Source organism: Acanthopagrus latus, chromosome 10 (assembly GCF_904848185.1).
Source record: "Acanthopagrus latus isolate v.2019 chromosome 10, fAcaLat1.1, whole genome shotgun sequence".
Lineage (NCBI taxonomy): Eukaryota > Metazoa > Chordata > Actinopteri > Spariformes > Sparidae > Acanthopagrus > Acanthopagrus latus.
The window spans coordinates 16,244,847-16,266,127 of NC_051048.1; the positions used below are offsets into that span (position 1 = coordinate 16,244,847).

Here is a 21,281-nt window from a genome sequence, read left to right on the forward strand (position 1 = left end):
AATATGCAACAAGTCCCGAAGATCCAAGTTTGAAGATTTCACTAAATCGTAAATATATTACTGAGATTATGTGTGTCTGGTGGTGGTTAGATTTACAAACTTGCTGCAGACAATCAAGAGAGGTACTTCCTTCCCGCTTTGTCTCCAGGAAAAGAAGGTCACAAATGATGTAAAGTGATTCATCTCGACATATTTCAATCGCTGCAGTTCATTTCACAAATTTATTTCTGAGGAATGCACTGTACAGTATCAACTTCTTCAAAGCTGCATTTTTCCATTCATGATGTCTAATGCACCCAAAAGTGATATACAGTAACATTTTTTAAGAGTGCCACACTGGGGGGCTAAAAGATTCCAGGAATTTTGTGTAATATAGGTTTTACAGCATTTGTGAACGATTCGAAGCGAAAACCATTTAATCTGTTTGTATGACCTTAACTCATGAATACATTAGTGGAAAAAAGTAGTCAGCATGAAACATGAAACGACATACAGTTTTTCTTTTTTTTTTTTTTTTCTTTTTGTAGGGGGATCACAGGAAAGAAATGAATTTTAGAATTCATTCAGTAAGTATTTAATGTCCTCAGTATGAAAGGTAATTTACAAACATGGCTGTCAGATAAATGTAGTGAAGTAAAAAGAGTAACAATTCCCTCTGAAATGTAAGGGAGTTCAGTAGCATAAAACTGAAATACCAAAGCACCGGAAAAGTACATAATAGTAGCATTTTAGTAAAATAAAGAACAATAAGATTATGAAAGAAATGCTAAATATAAAATCAAAGTAACATTCAAAATGACTCCTGCTCGAGCAGCCTATTTCTTATCACACTTGTTTCTCTTCATCTTGGGTCAGACGGAACTTTTCCTCTCTGTGTCACACATTGTGTCCCTGCTGAATTCTCCGAGGTAACAGGGAGGGGCTGCAGAGCCGGAGGAAGTGTGATTAAATCAGCTCCTGTACCCAGGAGGGCCGGCGGCGGCAGAGGCCAGGGAGGAAGGAGGGAGCGCTGCGCCGCGCGTCTAGACCAAGTGCTCCCCCTGCAGGGAGGCGAGAGCGGTGTATCTGGCCGAGGATGAGGAGGACGAGGAGGAGGAGGCGTGGGATGCTGCTCTTCTCTTCAGCTCTCTGGAGATCTGGAGCCAGGATAGCGGATAGCAGCAGCAGCCGTACAGGCAGTCGCTCCACACGCTCCCCTGCGAGACACCACGGAGAGAGAGAGAGAGGCCTGAACACAGGTGGGAGGCTCGGACAAAAGGTGAACATTTGCATTTAGGTGCAGAAAAAGCTGTTCCCACCGATGTATACAATGCAGCATCTCCGTGTTGCACTCTGGCACGAGCTCAAACTCGCATCACTCAAAAATAAAATCGCAATCTAAATCAAAACACAAACACTGTGATAAATCTAAGAGAAACAAATGTTACATGCGCCAGACCTAAATAAAGGAAATGTGGCAGTATAAATGAGAGAAAAATGCACAGTAGCAAACGGGTGCTGACAGTGTTTTTGTCAGTGTAACAGTAATACTCATGCTCTTGTGTTCCAGTAAATACCCCCCGCTGAGGACAGTGAGTTTTTCTCGCAGCCAAGTCTTTGCTCTTAGCAACGGCAGCCGGGACAAAGAGCTCGTCGGCAATGTCAGGATGGAAACGTTGGTGGGCTGAGATTTGATAAATCAATACAGTCTGAGAAACACAGTAAGAAGGCAGATCAGAGATGATCCGAATGTGGTCCCTGCTTCATGATACTGTGTCAGCACCGGAGCTGAAGCGTCTCTCTCAGGGCCTGACTGTGTTACTTCTAGGCCTATCGCATCATCGTGACATCCGCTTTTCACGAGACAATCAGCCTTAATCATAACACGCCCGTGAAAACAAATCTTTCAGTCGTCGACTGTCGCATTACAATCATACGTTCAACAAGATAAAAATAATCTCTGTGCCTATCTTATACAGGTCAGATTCAAGTGAATTACAAGTGCTGATAAGCAGCCTCAGAGGAGCAGAACCGCCGAGCGCCCGAGAGGAAGATGTACATGCACGTCCCTCTTGAGCAACAGACTTGGGATCTGCTGCGCCGCCTCCCCTGAGAATTCACCGTGGGAGTGTGACATTAACTAAAACGATTCCCTCCCTGCCAAACATCATGACACCATCGCTTAAACGGACAACATTGTATCATCATGTATCTGCTTCTTGGTTGTACGTCTCTGTATTTGTTGGTTTTAGATGCAGCTTGTGCAATCGTGTAAAGCGTTCTATGGCAAGGATAGGAAAGTATGAGCGAAGTTATGAAGTGAGTGTACGCCAGCACAGTGGTGCTTTCACCAAAATACTCAACATGCTCACATTCCCATAATGACACAGCTAACAGGCTGTAAAGGTAAAAACAATGAATCACTTTATCGATTTGAGTCATTTCCTTTACTTTCATTTCAGTTCAAAGGTTTCTTTAGGTGTTATCGAAGACCATTTGTATCACTGTTCATGTCACTTCTGCACATGACAATAACTGATCCAATCTGCGGGTTTCAGTTCCTTCTACCAGCGTGGCTGAAGTCATGACCTCTGACTGACTAGTACTCATTGCCTTTGTCGGTTGGGGTTGGTTAGGTTCAGGCACGAAGAGTGATGCTGCAGGCTCTGTCATTTCTACACTTTCTTTTCAATGTCCATTCAAGAAGCTGTGCAATGTATTCTGGTAGCATAGCATTGTGTTTTGACCGATGAGGCGTTGGATTGTTCACTCCTCATTCTCACAGAATTCAAATCTGGCTAAGTTATGCAGACCAGGACCTCAGGAAGCTCCTGAGGAACTGATTCCAAGGTTCCAAATGAGCCTCGTTGTTGGACTGGTTTGAAATCCATTAGCAGGAAGCCAGTGAGCGATGTTCGCACAATCAGGTACAGACTGTAATTCTTGCGTAGTTGTCGGAGGGTGTAGTTGGTCACTTGGGCAAGGCTTGGAAGCGTTGCATGCCCTTGCGGCCAAAAACTGTGGCTACATACCTCAAGATTGAAGTTGGTGCAAGGATCTCAGGGTAGGCCAATCAGATCCAAGGAAAGAAAAGGCTGAATAATGAACACAGCTAATCTACATCACGGTAGCGCAGACAGTAGGCACAGCGATGCTTTGAGCTACATGTTAACATCAGCGTGCTAACGTGAAATTACAATGCTAACATGCAGATGTTAAGCAGATGTGACATTTACCACGCTCAGTTTAGTTTAGCATCTTAGCAACATGCAAACATTTGCTGCCACAGCGGCACTAACCACAAAGTACAACTGAGGCAGAAGGGTGGAGGGTTGATAGTTTTGCAGACATTTGGACAAAAAAACAGAGTGTTGGACATTTCACATTTTGAGCCTAAGAAAATAGTACAACACATATTAGCGAGGCATGAATGTGAGGTATTCCAGCGTTGGAGTGAAGTGGTGGACTGACCAACCGGGACCCCGGAGCCATGCCACCAGCAGTGGATAAAAAGTCACTGATAGTTTCAGATCAAATGAAACTGTAGGGCTACATAAAAAAAAGTTCACAGAATTTGGACAGAGAGAGACAGCCCGAAACTTTAAAATGCACATCCAAGCGACTGAAGTGATATGTCACACATTGTTACAGCATTGTCTCTTTCCACCCGTGACAATCTAATCGCCTTGCTTTACCGCCAACCTACATGCTGGGACTTGTTTTCATAAGATCTTCTGGCACCGTCCGCGCACTTGCTCTGCAGTATTGACAGCGCTCGGCAGCCCACTCCACCTCCGGAGGAGCCAACATTACCAACCACCTCCTTCTCTCCGATGGCAGTGCTCCAGCTCCTGCCTGCCTGGCCTCCAACCACTCCCACCTCCTGCCTTATCTCTCCTTCTCTTCACTGTCCCAGAAAAAAAAAAAAAAAAAAAAAAAAGGAGCCGGCTCGGCTTATCGCACAACTTGGTCCCGGCATGTGCTGTTTGGATGCGGAGCATCTTTTTAGTATTGGCACCGATCAGTGACCAGATGTCTGTTGAGATATGTGGTCATGCAGGCAGATGTGTGAGAGTTTAGTGTGGACAAACAGCAGAGCAGTGGAGCAGCGGGTGGGCGGCCGGGGCAGCTCGCTGTATCGTAAAGGCACCAACAATTGGATGTTTATTCATTAAGTTATCTACGGCTGGAGTTTCAGATTTATTAATTTAATAAATGTGACCTGATTTCACTGTATCCTCTGTCTTTATCTGACGCCACAAAACACTTTTTTCTTTTGTACTGCTAGAGTAATAACCACTGTCATTAGGCACATCTCGGCGTTGCAGCTATTTCCCCTGTGCACCGTTATTGTGATTCATCAGTGTAACATCTCCATCTCCTCAGCGCGAATCGTAATTATTCAGCAGCTCGGTGTAATTGAGCTGGGGACACGGCGCGGCACGAGTGAAAGCAATCAGCCTCATTGTTCAGACCTGTGTTTATCACAGCATCACTGCTACGGGGGCCACTCCACTTGACTGGTTAGAATGCGATCACACATTCCACTCTCACTTTCCCACGATGCCCTCGCAGCCACTTCATTTTTTTTTCTGTCACAACGCCGAGGAAGGATGATTAAGGCTTACGTGGCAGCGGTCAAAGCTGCGAAAGCCATCAGAGTAATTGCAGGGCAATGTACTGACTACCTGTTGAGATGAGAGACACACGGAACGGCCTGCGACGAACGCTCACTCTCACTGACAGTTAATCTTTCAATTACTCTCGCGATTTACCCGATTACTTGTTTAACCCACAGTATGCTCATCATAATTTCCAAAAGGAACAACTTCGTGTTGATTCTTTTGTCCAGGCAACAGTCCAAAAACCAAAGACTCTTTAAAAAAAAAAAAATCCTTGCATGTAAGAAGCTGGAACCAGCCAGTGTTTGACTTTTTTGCTTGAAAATTGAAAAAAAAAAAACAAAGGATTTTCTTTCGATCAACTCAGGACAAATAATGGACGAAGTGTTGCAGCTACGAAAAAAAAGAAGAAAAAAAACACACAGATCGGTACATATCGGAAGAAAAAAATGGTTAAACGAGCGGGGAAACCTAAAGGGCCTACTAGACGTTGGTTAGTATGTACAGTACAGATGCCATGCTACTCTGGATGGTCCGACGGCTAAGTCGAGGAGTACGTAGTGAAAAGTGGATGGATGCTGGGCCGTTTTACCTTGATGCCGTATCGTTGCCTGACGGACGCCCTCATGGCGAGAGAGGCCGGCGGCACGCACCCGATGCAGTCCAGCAGAGGGAGGCAGGGACAGGCGCCCACTGCACTGGTCACCTTACAGGTAAACACAGGGAGGCAGCACAGGGCAAAGCAGCCTGCACACACACACACACACACACACGGAACAGATCAACTCACAGGACAAATAACATGGCAGCTTATAGTAAATGTTCAGCATTCAGCAGAAATTATCAGATTCACTGTAAATTTCATGGTGTTTTGTATCACTGCATACTGAATGGTTCATGTTTGGACACTTACAGTCACCCACGTCTTTATAGCACTCACACAGGCCAGTGCTCCATTGACCTGCCTCCTGAGCCCTGCTCCCCGGCTGGACCCGGACCACCTGTTGAGTCATGGCTGAGCTGGCCCTCTGAGTACGCGAAAGAGAGGTGGGGACACAGTTAAGATGTCAGTTTTAGGAGTTTTTTTTCTACAATAGCATGTGAACAGCAGGGCCTCAGTCACGCATGGGTGCCCCTTATATTTTGAGTATAACATTGGTCATTCCACAATGCTTTATCCACAGTAGAATCTTCTAACAGCGTTAATTATATCAACGTGTCTAAGTCAAATCTTTTTGAGTTGATGACCTTCCGATTCAAAATGTTGAGCTTAGTACGATTTTCTGATTTAAGGAGTGAAACACCTCAGGGTCAGGGTCGTATTGGGCCGAAATGTTGCTGTTAATTTTCTTTTCGATGAAAATGAAACGATGGAGACCTCTCATAAGCCGCCTGAATAGGCTTTACATGAAAAGCAATGGCTGCTCCTGTGCTCACAGCCAACACCAAATGTTCAAACTGAGCATATCACTGCCAACAAATTTCGTCTATTATCCTGCAGTATCTGCTCCTGGCAACCAGAGCATGACTAAGATTTTTATGAGAAGTTATCTTTAGACAGCGCAATGTGCTCGGATATGGTGAGGGAAGACTGTCCATGGATGGAAGAAGAATTTAGATCAGTCGTTTAATAGCCCTACTTTTAAAATCTACTTAAAGCTCCAACAGTAAAAGTACTAGTAACACTTTAAAATAACCTATAATAAATGGTAAGCAATGAAATAAGTAATTAATTAGCAATTGCAAAGGTTTAAGAACAAAGTTGTAACTTTACAATAATTTTTACACATGAACTAAACAGCATTTATCAACCATTTACAAAGTATTACAAACAACAGTTGTTACTTTACAATAAACAGTTCCTTAATAAATGTTTTTTAAAGCATTTAAATGGTTGATAATTACTAAATACAACTTTAACAAACAGTTACTTAACCATTTCTTAATGGTGGTTATTATGAAGTGGAACACATGTACCCATCGTCTTGCAGACTGTCATTGTTAAGATTTATATATTATGACGTTGATTTATTCATGTGTAAGGAACACTTTTAAGTGGCATCTGTTCAAGACATAGCTACATTTTTGAATTGCACATAGAGTACAGCTGGGTGAAGTTTAATTTAGAGCAATGTACTGGCCCTCATAAGCTGATGAGGCTTTGCATGTAAAATATAAATGTATAAAGTAATGGAGTGAAATGTGTTGGAGTACAAATGTAAACACAAATCAAATGTACATACTCATGTTAAGTACAAATACCTCCCCATTTTACTCAAATATAGAACCTTCAGTTTGTGTACTAATTACAAGCCACCAGTGAGACAGTTTGATGTTTTTGTTCCTAAATAAAAAATGGGGGGGAAAAGTTGTAAGGAGTCAAGGAAGCGGTTTCTAAGAGATGTTTCATCCAAAACCTATCCAGTAGTCCATAGAAAAAATACAGTGTATGTGAGATGTGTAGCAGATTTGTATCTGCAGGCAAACCGAAAGGAAAGTTTGGATTCCTGATCGTTGCCATCTATAATCAATCAAGCCCTAAAGCTGCATACATTAAAGGTCCAGTTTGGAAGATAGTAAGACTGTTGAGTCTCATTCCCAAATTGTCAAACACTGGCGCTTTGGGTGTGTGGCCGGCCCAAACGAGACTCAACAATCAACTATCTTGCAAATTGGAATTTCAAACAAGAGATACAAGATATGAATCGGCTAACTCTGTGGCTCTGACCCACAATTCTGGGCCGCCATCCGCAGGAAACTGCTATCTCGGCCGAGAGACACGCTCAACAAACCAGCGAGGTGAACCAGAGAGCAAAGGTCTACGCCCCTCCCTCGCTGAGGATTAAACACCGCCGTCTCCTGACCTGAGTTATTCTTCAGCTCCGAGGACAGAAAAGATTCCATCAGAGCTGTCTCTCCCTTTCTGCTACACGTATGGCTCAGAGCCAGGCTGCCGTACCCTGAGGAATGATTTACACCACCTTTCTCGGCAGAGTAAAAGTTTAACTGAAAATGCGAAACCAAGGTTTCTTTTGATAAAAAAAAAAGAAATAGATGACTTACCTGTGTGAGAGTTTAGCGATCAAAAAAAAAAAAAAAAGTCAGGAAAGCCAAGTTGTGGGCACAGTTTTGTTATCTACCGTGTTTGGCTTTCTTTCCCTCTCACTTTGGCTTTCACATGAGCGTGTGCGCGCTCTGCTCGACCGCATGTGTTTTGGTGTAAACACGAAACGATCAGATAACACAGGATAAACACAACCCCCCCCCGCCCCCCCACGGCCTCTGCGACAGTTAACTCTGCTGACCTGCAGTATTTTTTCTCAGACAGCTCATCCTGAGATCTCGGCGACAGATCGATGTCTAAAAGAAGTTTCCGTCCTCTGGCCGGTGGCGTTACGTTTGTTGACCTTCAGTGGTGTAAGTCAGAGCCACTTTATCAGTTATTGCCAGGTTGGAAAAATAAATAAATAAATAAAAAAAACGGGCACTTTAGTTGAGTGTTACACCACTGGAAACTCCTGATCCATGACGGTTGAGTAAGGTCACAAGAAACACAAGATGACATCACGCAGCGCTGTGATAAAACAGCGTGAGTGATCAGTGAGAGTAAGAACATGAATTGAATTACCAGAAGCGTCTTACAAAGAAAAGTGAGCCACCCCGAAAGTTCTTTAAGAGACTCACACAAGCGACGCCGCTTCACAACAGCAATGAATATTGCGACACTTCCCAGAAATCATTCTCGCCGGAGTAATGCAACATGGAAAATGCCTCATCAGTGATATCTGATTTTGCACTGTACCGATGGATAAAACAGGAGAAAAAAAGGCCCAGTGAAGTGGAGCCTTCGCTTATCGCACAAAACCAGTCTCCTCTCTCATGAGGGCTGCAGCTGACACAGATGATCCTACAGGGGATTGACAAAGGCGAGATTCACGGGAGGTAATGAAGTATCACACATGAACAAAAATGTAGAACCTGACATTAAACACCAGTGTACAAAATTTAGCTGTTTATGTCCTGGCTGACAACATAATACAATGATTGAAAAGGAATTAGCAAGGGCTTGATTTGACAGCTGAAATTATACAACCCTTCTGGTAAAGAACTAGCTTTAAGGCCGCAGTTCTACTATTTGGAAAGTATTTTCCCTTTCTTCTGAGGGTTAGATGTGAAAAGTGCTGCTTCCTTCCCCCGCTTCCAGTCTTTGTGCAGAGATAAGATAACCGACATTTAGTTATAGCTTCCTATTCTCTTCACATGAGTTTGATAGCAATCTTCTCGCATTACTCTCAACAGCGAAGCGAATAAGCATATTTTCCAATTTAACACCTGTAGTAGGCTGTACTGTATCCTATGTGTGGCTGACAAAATATTCAGAAAAACTACAGTGTTTTTTGCTTGAATATGAATAAGATTTGTACTGATATTTTACATATATCGTCAAACAATGTAATTTATATCAAAACTACTCCAGTAAAGAAAGCTTTACAGCTTTTTTTTTCTTTCAAGAATAGGCTTAGGAAATCTGTAGCTGGAGCTAGCAGCCGGTTAGCCTCGCTAGGACTGGAAAGGAAGCGGGAAAAGAGTTACCTGAAGAAGTAGGCTAGTCCAGCGCATAACCCCCAAAAACAGTGAATTGTTCTTCTCACATTGTGTGTTTTTTTTTTTAAACAGATTTTAAAGAATAAGATATAACATGTTAATTAGGGAGTTTATTTTTCTTTCCTGGATTCATGTCTTTGTCCAAAGCTAAGCTAACTGACTGCAGCCTGTAGCTTCCCAGCTTCCATTTCTTTCCTGAAATGCCCAACTATAGCTGCACTTCACTTACATTCAAGCATGCGTGAACAAAGAGGCAAAAGAAAGTATATGTAATAAAAAATATATCTTTATTTACAATATATGAAAGGTCACAAACATATTTAACACATTACAAGCAGTGCATAATATACATTCGATGTCATATTATAGTATATGCTGGTTCTTATGAGACATGACGCATACATGATGATGCAGTGATCTGATCTTGTGAGATGCGTTCAAGGACCGTCACTCCTGGTCCCCCTGCGTAATTCCACTCGTTCACAGCGGCGTGCTTGGACTGAGAGAGAGCTTTGGCTCTATGAACTTTCGGAACAATTCGCACGCTGTCTTAAACACTACAGATCAGAAGGAAAAGAAAAACACAAAATGGCAACAAATTAAACATCTCTAGTGAATATTAACACAGAAAAGATCAAATCTCTCTGTCTCACGTCACCATACAGTGTCAGTTCACTCACTGTGTTGGTCCGGTTTGCTGCAGAGGCACCTGCCCAGATCCCTCATCTGGTTAACGCTGTTTTGTTTCTGTTGTGGCAGACACAGAAGTTTTCCTTTGGGACGAACTGCAATGAGAGCAGAAATTCACACTATGGAAACTCTGATCATAAACACTTTTGATGCCTTTATTCTTCCTTGGAAACAAACTTTAATGATGTGTACAACGGCAGAAAATGGGACATTTTTGACCAAATGAAGATACTCACCTGTGCAACCGCACGAATGAATGGGCAGTTTCAACTTTTCATGTGAAGCTGTAGCTGCAGTGGAAAAAGACAAAGAGCAAGAAATCAGTTATGTGGGACGATAATATATCAACCATCAACCGCTTAACACTTCCTGTCAAACACAGTTTCCCTTAAAAAGTGCACAAGAATGTAAAGAATTAAGATAGAAATGCTGTTTGTATTTACCTGTGCTGTGGTAGAAGCTGACAACCAGAATGACGGGCAGGAGAGTGACACCAGTGATCCTCGACATGATGGCGGTGCACGAACCAAGTCATCGGACTGTTCTACGGGACGAGAGAAACCCCGACAATTATATACCTGCGCCGATGGTCCACCTCCTCTTCGGTCCTGCAGAGTTTGATCTGTCTTGACAAGTCTGAAGGAGGGGGGGAGAGATTATCCATCAACTGTGCATGGATTCATCCATAAAATGTGATGAACACAGAGATAACACATTCCCACACGCAAAAGGGCTTATTGATGCTCACTAACACGAAACATGAGTTCAACTGTGGCCCAAGTTACAACCAGTGCACTCGGATTGTTATTGTCAAATGAGACATACTGTAGTAGATGTGATCGCCGGCCTTTTGGCTTCTACCTACCCCCTGAGGGCCTATCAGAGGCCCCCAAAAGACAGAACGGTTCAGGGACTTGTTTCAAATTTGCACTCAACCGCAGGATGTGATGTTTACAGTTGTATGTTTTCAAATCAGTTTATTTTTGTTTCGTTCATTGTTGTTCGTTCGGTTTAGTTTTTATCATTTAATCATGTTTCGCTTTTGTTTTGAATCTTTCAGTGTTAGTTTGATTTTTTTTTTTCCCCCTCGTAACATGCGGGGTCAAATCTGTATGGGGAAAGACGTCCAGAGAAGGTATTATATTACAATAAAAACCTGACAGTTTGACTCACAGTCATGTAGCAATCACAGTCTCAACAAACACATACAATACCCGCTCATACTTAAACTGAAGATATTTACCATATAGTTGGTTTTGTTTGGGGTCTAGTTATTATTTTCATCTTTTTATCCACATCTCCCATAATTTCAGCCTGACGTGTTTCATATGTTTGACAGCTCTGGAATCTCTGCTACAATTTAGAATGATGATCTGTGGGTTTGACCATCGACTGACTGACTGACTGACTGACTGACTGACAGGTCTATTGTATGTCAAGGTGTAATATTAGTTTCCCCCTTGCCTTGAGATGTCCAGAGGGGGAAAAAAAAGAGAGTGAAATCAGCTTTATATCTCAGGATGGCTCTCTGTGTGTTTCAGTTTTGTGTATGTCCCAGTAGGTGAGGTTATGTTCAGGTGTCGCAGACATAACGGGGGCGAGGTTTATTAAGATTGCACTAGAATAAAGGGCAAATTCAAATCAATTTGGGAAATAGATGTTTGCACAAGAATGGCACGTCTTCATGATCACTCAGTCCGCTGTGTGTTAACTAAGAACTAACTCAGCAAGTAATGCTGTCAATAAGTCACCGAGCACTGAAAATGTCTGATGGAACTGATTTATCTTCACTGTAGATGTATTTTTTTCTGTAAGCACCACAGAACCGCACTTCCCTGAAGTTATCATCCATCAACTATCATCCCTGTACTGCTGCCTCTGGCTTACAGCGTAAGACTGGACACTGTATGACTCTCTCACTTGCGGGGAGGGATACTGTTTTCTGGGGGAAAGTTCACTGAAGTCTCGGTCGGAAGGGTTGACCATCGCTGTGATTTTATTTCAACACAAACACTTGGTGGGTTACAGTTTTTTGCCGGTGACAAAGAATTGTCAGTCCTCTGGTCGGTGGCATTATGTTTGCTGACCTTCAGTGGTGTAAGTCAGAGCCACTTTATCAGTTATTGCCCGGGTGGAAAAGAAGTGTTACACCACTGTTAGGTTACACAGTACACAAGGTGACATCACGCAGCACTGTGATAAAGCAGCATGAGTAATCAGCGAGAGTATAAACATGAATTAGATTACCAGAAGCATCTTACAAAGAAAAATGAGCCACTCCGAACGTTCTTTGATAGACTCACACAAGCGACGGCATTTAACAATATGAATATTGCGACACTTCCCAGAAATCATTCTCACCAAAGTAATGCAACATAAAAAAAAATACCTCATCTGTGATATCTGATTTTGCATTGTACTGATGGATAAAACAGGAAGAAAAAAAAAAGGCCCAGTGGAGTGGAGCCCTCCCTTATCGCACAAAACCAGTCTCCTCTCTCATGAGGGCTGCAGCTGACACAGATGATCCTACAGGGGATTGACAAGGGCGATATTCAAGGGAGGTAATAAAGTATCACACATACCCAAAAATGTAGAACCTGACATTCACAGTAAACACTAGTATACTCACTTAGCTGTTTATGTCCTGGCTAAAGACACAATACAATAATTGAAAAGGAATTAAGAAGGGTTTGATTTTATTTTAATCATTTTTTTTACAATATATGAAAGGTTACAGACATGTTTAACAAATTACAAGTAGTGCATAACATAAATTCAATGTCACATTATAGCTGTCAGAGGGATTAAAGTGATTTCATATGCTGGTTCTTATGAGACATCATGCAAACATGATGATGGAGTGATTTGGTGATGGGATCAAGGACCGTCACTCCTGGTCCCCCTGCATAATTCCACTCGTTCACAGCGGGGTGCTTGGAATGAGAGAGAGCTTTGGCTCTATGAACTTTCGGAACCATTTGCAAGCTGTCGTAAACCCTGCAGATCAGAAGGAAAAGAAAAACACAAAATGGCAAAAAAATTAAACATCTCTACTGAGTATTAACACGGAAAAGATCAAATCTCTCTGTCTCACGTCAACATACAGTGTCGGTTCACTCACTGTGTTGGTCCGGTTTGCTGCAGAGGCACCTGCCCAGATCCTTCGTCTGGTTAACGCTGTTTTGTTTCTGTTGTTGAAGACACAGAAGTTTTCCGCTGGGACGAACTGCAATGAGAGCAGAAATTCACACTACGGAAACTCTGATCATAAACACTTTTGATGCATTTTGTCTGCCTTGGAAGCAAACTAAAGTGATGTGTGCAACGGCAGAAAATAGGGCATTTTTAACCACGTGATGACACTCACCCGTGCAACCACACGCAAGAATGGGCCTATCATGTGGAGCTGTACGCAGTGGAAAAAGACAAAGAGCAAGAAATCATTTATCCCGTACAATAATACATCAACCATCAACCACTTAACACTTCCTGTCAAACACAATTTCCCTTGGCGAGTGTATAAGTAGTAATATACAGGTACATATGCGGGTGCGTGTGAAAAAGGTGTGAAACTAAAAGTGCGTGTGCATCCTCGTGTGTGCGTGTGACCACACCTTCTGCCTTGATCCCTCTCACTGTTTAAATGTGTATATAAGCCCTGGTCATTCGAGTTCATTTCACCCCTCAGATTCCTTCTAAGCAACAAGGAACCCCTTTCGCAGCCTTTGCAAACAGTGGATGTATGGATCTGGATCAGGCCTGCAGTGTTTATGGTATGTTGCACCATCCATAACCTAGTGCTGCCAGTGTGGGTGTCCCCCGTTCCAAAAAAAGACGTGTAGTGGGCAGCAGTGCTATCAATGCTAACACGGTCCCTCAGGGCTGGGTTGGATGTATAATATGCGGGTCTAAATGGGTATGTTTACTCTGTGAAGTATCATGATGGAAGAGTTAGGTTGGATGTCACTCGGGCGTTGGTTTTGGGGGAGCATGTCTGTGAAAGACTGAAAGCTGTCTGGTTTCTGTTGTCTGCTCAGACCTTTACCAGCCTGGCTCTGCAGGGGGCGTTTAGAGAAGTTGATGAAGCAAATAAACGAGACAGAATCATCAGTAGTTATGAGAATATTAGAAAACGCCTTGTGATTGACGCCGTATCACCTGGTCTCCAAAGTGGACCAAAAAAAAACAGAAGAGATAGAAAGAGATGATTATAATTAAGTGAGATCTAAAGAAATGGGTATTGAGAATTGATAGTTGATGACATTGATAAAACAGATATAATCATAGATAAAGAATTAACCCGATCAAAAATGTGATCTCATGGACAGATCAGGGTGAGATTATCATTGACACCCTGTCTGAGGTTCACACTTATATGATTTGATAAAAAAGTATATAATTAAGTAGAGTCAGAAAAAAAATATTTATATATGATATATAAAAAACAGGGGGTCAGAAAACACACCGTTTGAGTGACCAGTTTGCGGCAGCACAACAGTGCTATTCTGTAGAGATGATTCCCCACCTCCGACAGGCTGAGCTGAAAAAAACAAAAGGAAAGATTTTATTATACATGAACACGTTTTCCCTCTGTCAAAACAGGAAAATAAAGAAGCAATAAACACAAACGAGAGAGAGAGAGAGAGCGCCATTCTTCACTTTACATTCACTCTCAAATAACCACACCTTCAAAGGTGGAGCATGACCAATTACAGTGGCTAAGTGAAAAGGGAGGGAAAAGATGTATGAAGGAATCTTCAAGCTAACCAGCCTTCTTTAACTAAACACTAAAAAGTGTCCTGTCTGAAAACAAAAAAAAAAAACAAAAAAAACAGTAGTACATATAAAAACCTTTACATAGACACCACACATCGGCATGAGATGAATAGTAACGATAAAAAAAAAAAAATTCAAGGGAAAAATATATTTATCCCACCATTCATTAACCCAATAGTAATTCCGTCCTATGCTGTTAAAACATCAGTCATCTAAAGTCATCAGAAGAATATAAACAAGCTTTTGCACAGCTTTCATTCACTCATACACAAAACTCTCCTGAATCTGCCAGCCAGGTCACTTGCCTGATAAGAACATCCCGATTTGGCCACGACTGCTTGATCTAATCAGGTGCCTTTTAAAAGCAGTTCAGCATATAGACAAGACTCAGCGTGTTAAAGTAGCCGAGATGCGACTGAAAATAAAAAATACATATTTACACTATTCTTTAACTCAAGCAGTCTTATGTTGGACAAAACAAAGAAACACTAAAACTCAACCCAAAAAAATACTCAAAACCATGTAACCAATCGTTGCATGTTGAGCAGTCACACACAAGATATACCAACACAGCAGACAGTGTCAGCGGAAGCGGTAAAACTATGCATACTCAGGGGTCAAGCTACCAATGATGAGTGAAACACTGAGGCTCACTGTCTCGCGACCCCACCTATAGACCCCCATTATATAACAATGTTGAGACATATGACGGTGGGAAAGATCTACCATTTGGGCGTTGTTGACCCTACCAGATGTTGGTTGAGGTTTTTTGGCATGAAAGTGACACCCAACTAAGAAATACAAATGAAGCGCATGCGCATATATACCAGTATATTACTACTTATAGCCGGGTCAGTTGTTTTCTCAAGTGGAGCCAAATTTGAGAGTTTATAAGATGCACCTATGCAAGAAGAATTAAGATAGAAATGCTGTTTGTATTTACCTGTGCTGTGGTAGAAGCTAGCAACCAGAATGACGGGCAGGAGAGTGACACCAGTGATCCTCGACATGATGGCGGTGCACGAACCAAGTCATCGGACTGTTCTACGGGACGAGAGAAAGCCCGACAATTATATACCTGCGCCGATGGTCCACCTCCTCTTCAGTTCAGCGGAGTTGGACCTGTCTTGACAAGTCTAAAGTGGAGTGGGGGGAAGGAGATTATCCATCAACTGTGCATGGATTCATCCATAAAATGGTGATGAACACGGAGATAACACATTCCCACATGCAAAACGGCTTTTGATGCTCACAAACACGAAACATGGGTTCAACTGTGGCCCAGGTTACAACCAGTGCACAACCAAATCATAATATCTGGATATGTCATTCCAGTATACATAGTTCTGATTGACTGATAAACTTGAATTTCCTCCGGGATCGCTTGAATTTCCTCCGGGATCAATAAAGTATCTATCTGTCTATCTATCGATCTAAATGTAAAGAATAATAGGCTTGCATGTTGAAGACATTAATACATACATACCTTAATGTGTATAAACATTGCAATATTGGTGCTCCACAGCCTGATAATTAGCCGCTAAAGGTGCAACATGTAAGAGTTGGCCACCTGCCGTATGTCAAGCCCGGAAAATGAGGAGAAGCTTATCAGCAGAGTAACTGCTAGTTGCTGTGATGCAAATTTTTTGGCTTGCTCCTTTAACATCCTTCCTTCCTCAAGGGGCACTATGTAGTTCCGTAGAAGAAATTCAAACTCAGAATTTTTATATTTACAATATTAGTTAATGCAAGCTTAGAAATATTTATCTTTAACTGAATAAACAAGCTGTTCCCTGGAATACTGTTTGAATATACGAAGATGGCAGGGTCCGCCAAATATAAACAACGTGTATTTATTTTTGTCAGTCTGGTCAGTTTGTCTATTCAGTGTATTCAGTCGTGAAATCAAAGAGAGTTTGTTTATGTAGTCTGTCATTGGAGATCTTTCTCTTCTGACTAATGTTTTTTTTTTTTTTTTTCCGCAAAACAACACAGCGCCAATTCTGTTTTCTGTTTTCCTCTTCAAAGCTACATGACGGTCACACCAGGGTTAATATATTTATTTCTTTTTCATGAGGTTTTTTTTTTTTTTCAATTTTCTGTGGAAACTTTTGTTTTCAAATCAGTTAACTTTCGTTTCCTTCGTTGTTGTTTGTTTAGGTTTTATCATTTCATCATGTTTCGCTTTGGTTTTGTTTTGACTTCGTTCGGTGTTATTTTTAAGGGTTTTTTTTTCCCCTCATGCGGGATCAAATCTGTATGGGGAAAGATTTAGGACGTCCAGAATAGGTATTATATTACAACACAACAGTTTGACTCACAGTCATGTAGCAATCACAGTCTCAACAACCACATACACCAGTACCCACTCATACTTAAACTGAAGACATTTACTGTATAGCTGGTTTTGTTTGGAGTCTAGTTATTATTTTCATCTCTTTATACACATCTCCCTTAATTTCAGCCTGACATCTCCCGTATGTTTGACAAATGAAGTTCTGTGAGTTTGACCTTTGACTGACTGACTTGGATGTCAAGGTGAATGATTAGTTATCTCTTCGCCTTGAGATGTCCAGAGTTGGCTGTTTTTCGTGAATTTGACCATTTTCCCTCCACAATAAGAGACAAGAACACACCAAAACAAACAAACAAACCAACAAACAAAAGAAATAGGAAGGAATAAAGTGGACAGGACAGGATGGCCCTCTGTGAGTTTCAGTTATGTGTTCCTCCAAATGGGTGAGGTTACGTTCAGGTGTTGCAGACGTAAGGGGGGTAAGGTTTATTAAGATTGGACTACAGTAAAGGGCAAACTCAAATCAATGTAGAATATCACCACCTCATGATCACTGAGTCTGCTGTGTGTTAAATAGCTAACTCAGCAAGTAATGTTGTTAATAAGTCACCCAGCACTGAGCTGTTAAGACAAAGCTTGAAAATGTTTGATGGAAGCTGGAAACTGTTTTTTTTTTTAATGGAAACAGATGTATTGGTTTTTTTGTTTGTTTGTTTGTTTTCTCTTCAAGCACTTCCCTGAACTGCTGCCACTGACTTACAGTATTAACATGTGTTACGCGCGGGGGCGGGGGTGGGGGGGTTATTATTGAACCGCTTCTGTCATTGGCTGGCGCCCGAGTCACTCTCTCATTACCGGCGGTGCGTAATTACGCAAGGGCGAGCCTCGAAACTTTGGCACTCCTCCTGCGGTGAAATCCGAAGTGTCGGCGCCGACCCTCGCAGCGACCGCGCGGTGACGTGCGCACGCCGCTGTGAGTCAAGACACAATGCGAGGAAATCCCCAAGGCCGAGAGAACGGCGAGAGGGCCCTTTAAATCGACGCTTCCTCGGTGTTGTGCCAAGAGAGAGAGCGAGAGAGAGAGAGAGAGAGAGAGAGAGAGAGAGAGAGAGAGAGAGAGAGAGAGCGCTGATAAACAACAACACCGCTCTCAGAAGCCGCTTTTACCGGATTCAGTTCCGTGCTGCGGCCTCGGTGAGGAAGAGGTGAGCTCTCACGTTTCTGATATTTACCGATATATGTTTGTTTGGTTTACGGGATTTACACAGGAAGCGGGCGGTGAGTGTTTATTTATTTATTTATTTGTTTAGTAAGCGGGCGGAGAGCAGTTTGTTACAGTGGGGAGACGAGGCGTTACTGTGCCGCTCAGCTACTGTCGCGGCCGGGCAAGACATTTTTGCTACACCTGTTAGTGGGAAACACGCGAGAGGACATCGCTTATTTCAGTGTAAACAGCGGAGAAAGTGTGTGTGTATGTGTGTGTGTGTGTGTGTTGTCGTGTGCGTGTGTTTTGTGTGCGCACTGGCCGCACTCTCTGACGCACCACGGCCATTTCTGACAAACCGTGTTTTTACTTTCCCACCCCCCGGCAGGCTGCGAGGACTTTCTCTTCGGTTTTCCCCCCTCTCCTGCTTTCGCCTCGTCTGTTGTTTCATACATCTCGTTGTTGAATGCCATTGCGGAAGTGAGGCGCTTTTCCACTCGACTCGAAGCTCGGGGCTGTGCGGACATCTAGCGGCCGATCGGCAGAAGGCGCCTCACTCGGAGATGTACGGAGCTTCAGGTATCCCGGAGCTCATCCCGCCCAGCGGGCCGCCGCGGCAGCCCGGCCCGGCGGGCCAGTTCAACCCGGGACACCCGCAGGTGAACGGCCACGGCGGCGGGGACAACCCGCAGAGACTCGGACAGAGGGCACCCAAGCTGGGTCAGATCGGTCGGACCAAGAAAGGTGAGCGGTACCTGTCCATGAGCGTGTTCCCTTCGATCCCCCACCCCCACAAAATGCTGCATCACTGTTCTTATATCACTCACTGCTACTCTGCTTTCAGTGACTTAATGACATTCACACCCATATGAACACGACACACAGCGTCAGATACAACATCAGAAAATAGCTCTGGGAAACTGAGAAGCGCCCAAAGGTGAAACTTCGCTCTCAAGTCTTTTCTCAGAAGATTGTTTCAGTTCTCTTCTAATACCAGAGGCTCGTTTCTTCAGATCACAAGAGATTACTGAGCAATCGTGTTAAGAAGCCCAACATTTAGATGGTTAGGGGAAGCTTCTGGGAATATTACTTCAAGTAAACCCCAACAGTGATCATCAAGAGAGTGAGATGGTCTTTGATAAATGAAAGAAAACTTCCCCCGGAGCAGCACAGTCAAATGTTGCTGTGTATTAATAGTTTAATTTCTGAGCAAAATGTACGGAGCTTTGTATGTTTCTGATCAAAACTGTTCAGTGATCTGCTTGGAACCGACCAGGAGCAGCAGGGCTCAGTGATATATGAAAGGTTTTTGTTTTTTTTTTGTTTTTTTTCTCCCCTTATGTTAAAGGAAGAGTATGTTCATGTAAGGGTCCTGAAGGCAGATTTGTTAATGGTTTCTTATGTGGAAAAATGAGAATCCATCCCAACATCCCGTTCCGTATTGAAAGACACAATAATTAGGTCAGAATAAACTTAACCTCCGAGAAGAGCTACTGAATGAACACAATGGAAACACAGCCTCTCCGTGCTCTGGTTGTCCGCAGAGAGCAAGTGGACATATTTCTATTGGGATTATTTTTTATCGTTTTTAATAACATTCGTTGAATATGAAGTAGCTGATAGTTGCAGCCCTAAATGACACAGTCACGCTGAGTAAGACTCGTTTCACCCAAGAAAGTTTTTGCAGTCCACAAAACTTTTCTGGTGCCTCGCCGCAGCATTCCCCTCAAACAGCTGAAGTCGATGGGGACTTGTTTTAAAATGTAGAAAAAAAAAAAGGAAAAAAAAGCAACGCAATACAGGTCATCCAGCGCGATCCAAGTCTCCGGAAGCCCAGAGATCCCAAATTATTTAGAAAAGATGTTATTCCCCCCCCACACGTTTTTAAAATCAGAAGTCTTCTGTTTAGCTGCCAAGGCTAAAAGCCTTAGCACGCAACCCTTCCGGAGTGGGTGCACCAGCTTGACCTCACGTCAAGGGTGTAAGTAATGTCTACATTACTTACGCTGGACGACCTGTATGGAGCCATTTTATGTTTGTTGATGAGGAGAATGCCACAACGTAGTTTTGCTGCGAGGCTCCAGAAATGTTCCGTGGACTTTGAAACTTCACCCTACTTTTAATCGGCATGGGAGTGAGTAGATAATGATTCAATTTTCATTTTGGGGTGAATTTACCGCTTAATTTCGGACGATACTCTTGTGTGATTGAGCTTCCCGATATCTTGGCGCCGCGTAAAGACTTGAAACAAGAACAACAAACAATCCATATTTTTCAGCTACAGTATCTGGTATTGGTATCCTCAAAGTATTCTTCACTTTCCTGACCTTTGACCTCTCCTCCTCCTCAGTTGACTTGGACGACGAAGACTTGGACGACATCATGAACAACAACGGCCAGTGTCCGGTATCCCTGTCGCCCATCTCCTAAACTTCACAGAGAAGTGCCAAAAAGGGAAAGGAAAAAAAAACAAAAAAAGATAATGAAAATCCTCTGGGACGCCAAAACCCCTTCTGTCAGTGATCTTGGCCTTGAGCCTTGTCAAGTGTCCTACTGAAGCTTCTGATGGCTCAAACAAGGCACAGAAAAAGGGTTGGTTTAGCGCCAGCTGAAGCCTAGGCTCTGATTGTACATAATGTTTATTTAACTTAACCTTTGGTCAGACTGTGAATGAATTGTATTGCATCGCCCTCTACTCTATACCTCGGTAGGCAGTAGACTTTCAGGACTTGAGAAGGATTGGGAGAGAGTGTCTGTATAGTTTTCAAAGCTTCTTCTTCACAAGGGCTACGTTTCTAAAAGTTGCACTGAGCTAATGGTTAGATGAGAGGCAGCTGCTCACCCGCCTGTTTTTTTTTTTTCCGGTGAGCCCTGATCGTCTGTGTGATGGCACCGTTAATGTGTACCACACAGGTGAAATGTTAAGCTTTGGTTGTGCAATGACTATCACTCTCTGCTCACACACTGATGCAAGTGGTGTACTATTATCCAGTGGATGAAAGCTCGCTATTTACAGTAAAAAAAAACTACTGCTTATTATTTATTGTTTCGAGAAAAATAATAATAATTATGAGAAGAAACACTCTGTTGTGTTGTTAATGGCTTT

General features: G+C 42.7%; 2 protein-coding genes across 5 annotated transcripts; one reads left to right on the forward strand and one right to left on the reverse strand.

Moving 5' to 3' along the window:
- Positions 1–207: 207 nt before the first annotated feature.
- On the reverse strand, positions 208–9,236 carry LOC119026629 (placenta-specific gene 8 protein-like). Of its 3 annotated transcripts, none has more exons than XM_037111053.1 (4): positions 9,195–9,236; positions 5,515–5,629; positions 5,194–5,348; positions 208–1,196 (listed from the first exon to the last, which is right to left on the reverse strand). In XM_037111053.1, the coding sequence occupies exons 1-4, from the start codon at positions 9,219–9,221 to the stop codon at positions 1,023–1,025; spliced, it is 471 nt and encodes a 156-aa protein (XP_036966948.1). In that variant the 5' UTR covers positions 9,222–9,236; the 3' UTR covers positions 208–1,022. The 3 variants fall into 3 exon arrangements, with proteins under 3 accessions (XP_036966948.1, XP_036966950.1, XP_036966949.1); XM_037111055.1 differs by lacking the exon at positions 9,195–9,236 and adding an exon at positions 7,907–8,537; XM_037111054.1 differs by lacking the exon at positions 9,195–9,236 and adding an exon at positions 7,665–7,820.
- Positions 9,237–17,882: 8,646 nt separating this feature from the next.
- si:dkey-112a7.4 lies at positions 17,883–20,645 on the forward strand. Of its 2 annotated transcripts, none has more exons than XM_037112844.1 (3): positions 17,883–18,176; positions 18,564–18,919; positions 20,526–20,645. In XM_037112844.1, exons 2-3 carry the CDS (start codon positions 18,739–18,741, stop codon positions 20,603–20,605), a joined length of 261 nt encoding a protein of 86 aa, XP_036968739.1. In that variant the 5' UTR covers positions 17,883–18,176; positions 18,564–18,738; the 3' UTR covers positions 20,606–20,645. The 2 variants fall into 2 exon arrangements, with proteins under 2 accessions (XP_036968739.1, XP_036968740.1); XM_037112845.1 differs by lacking the exon at positions 17,883–18,176 and adding an exon at positions 18,250–18,418.
- The last annotated feature ends 636 nt before the right edge of the window (positions 20,646–21,281 follow it).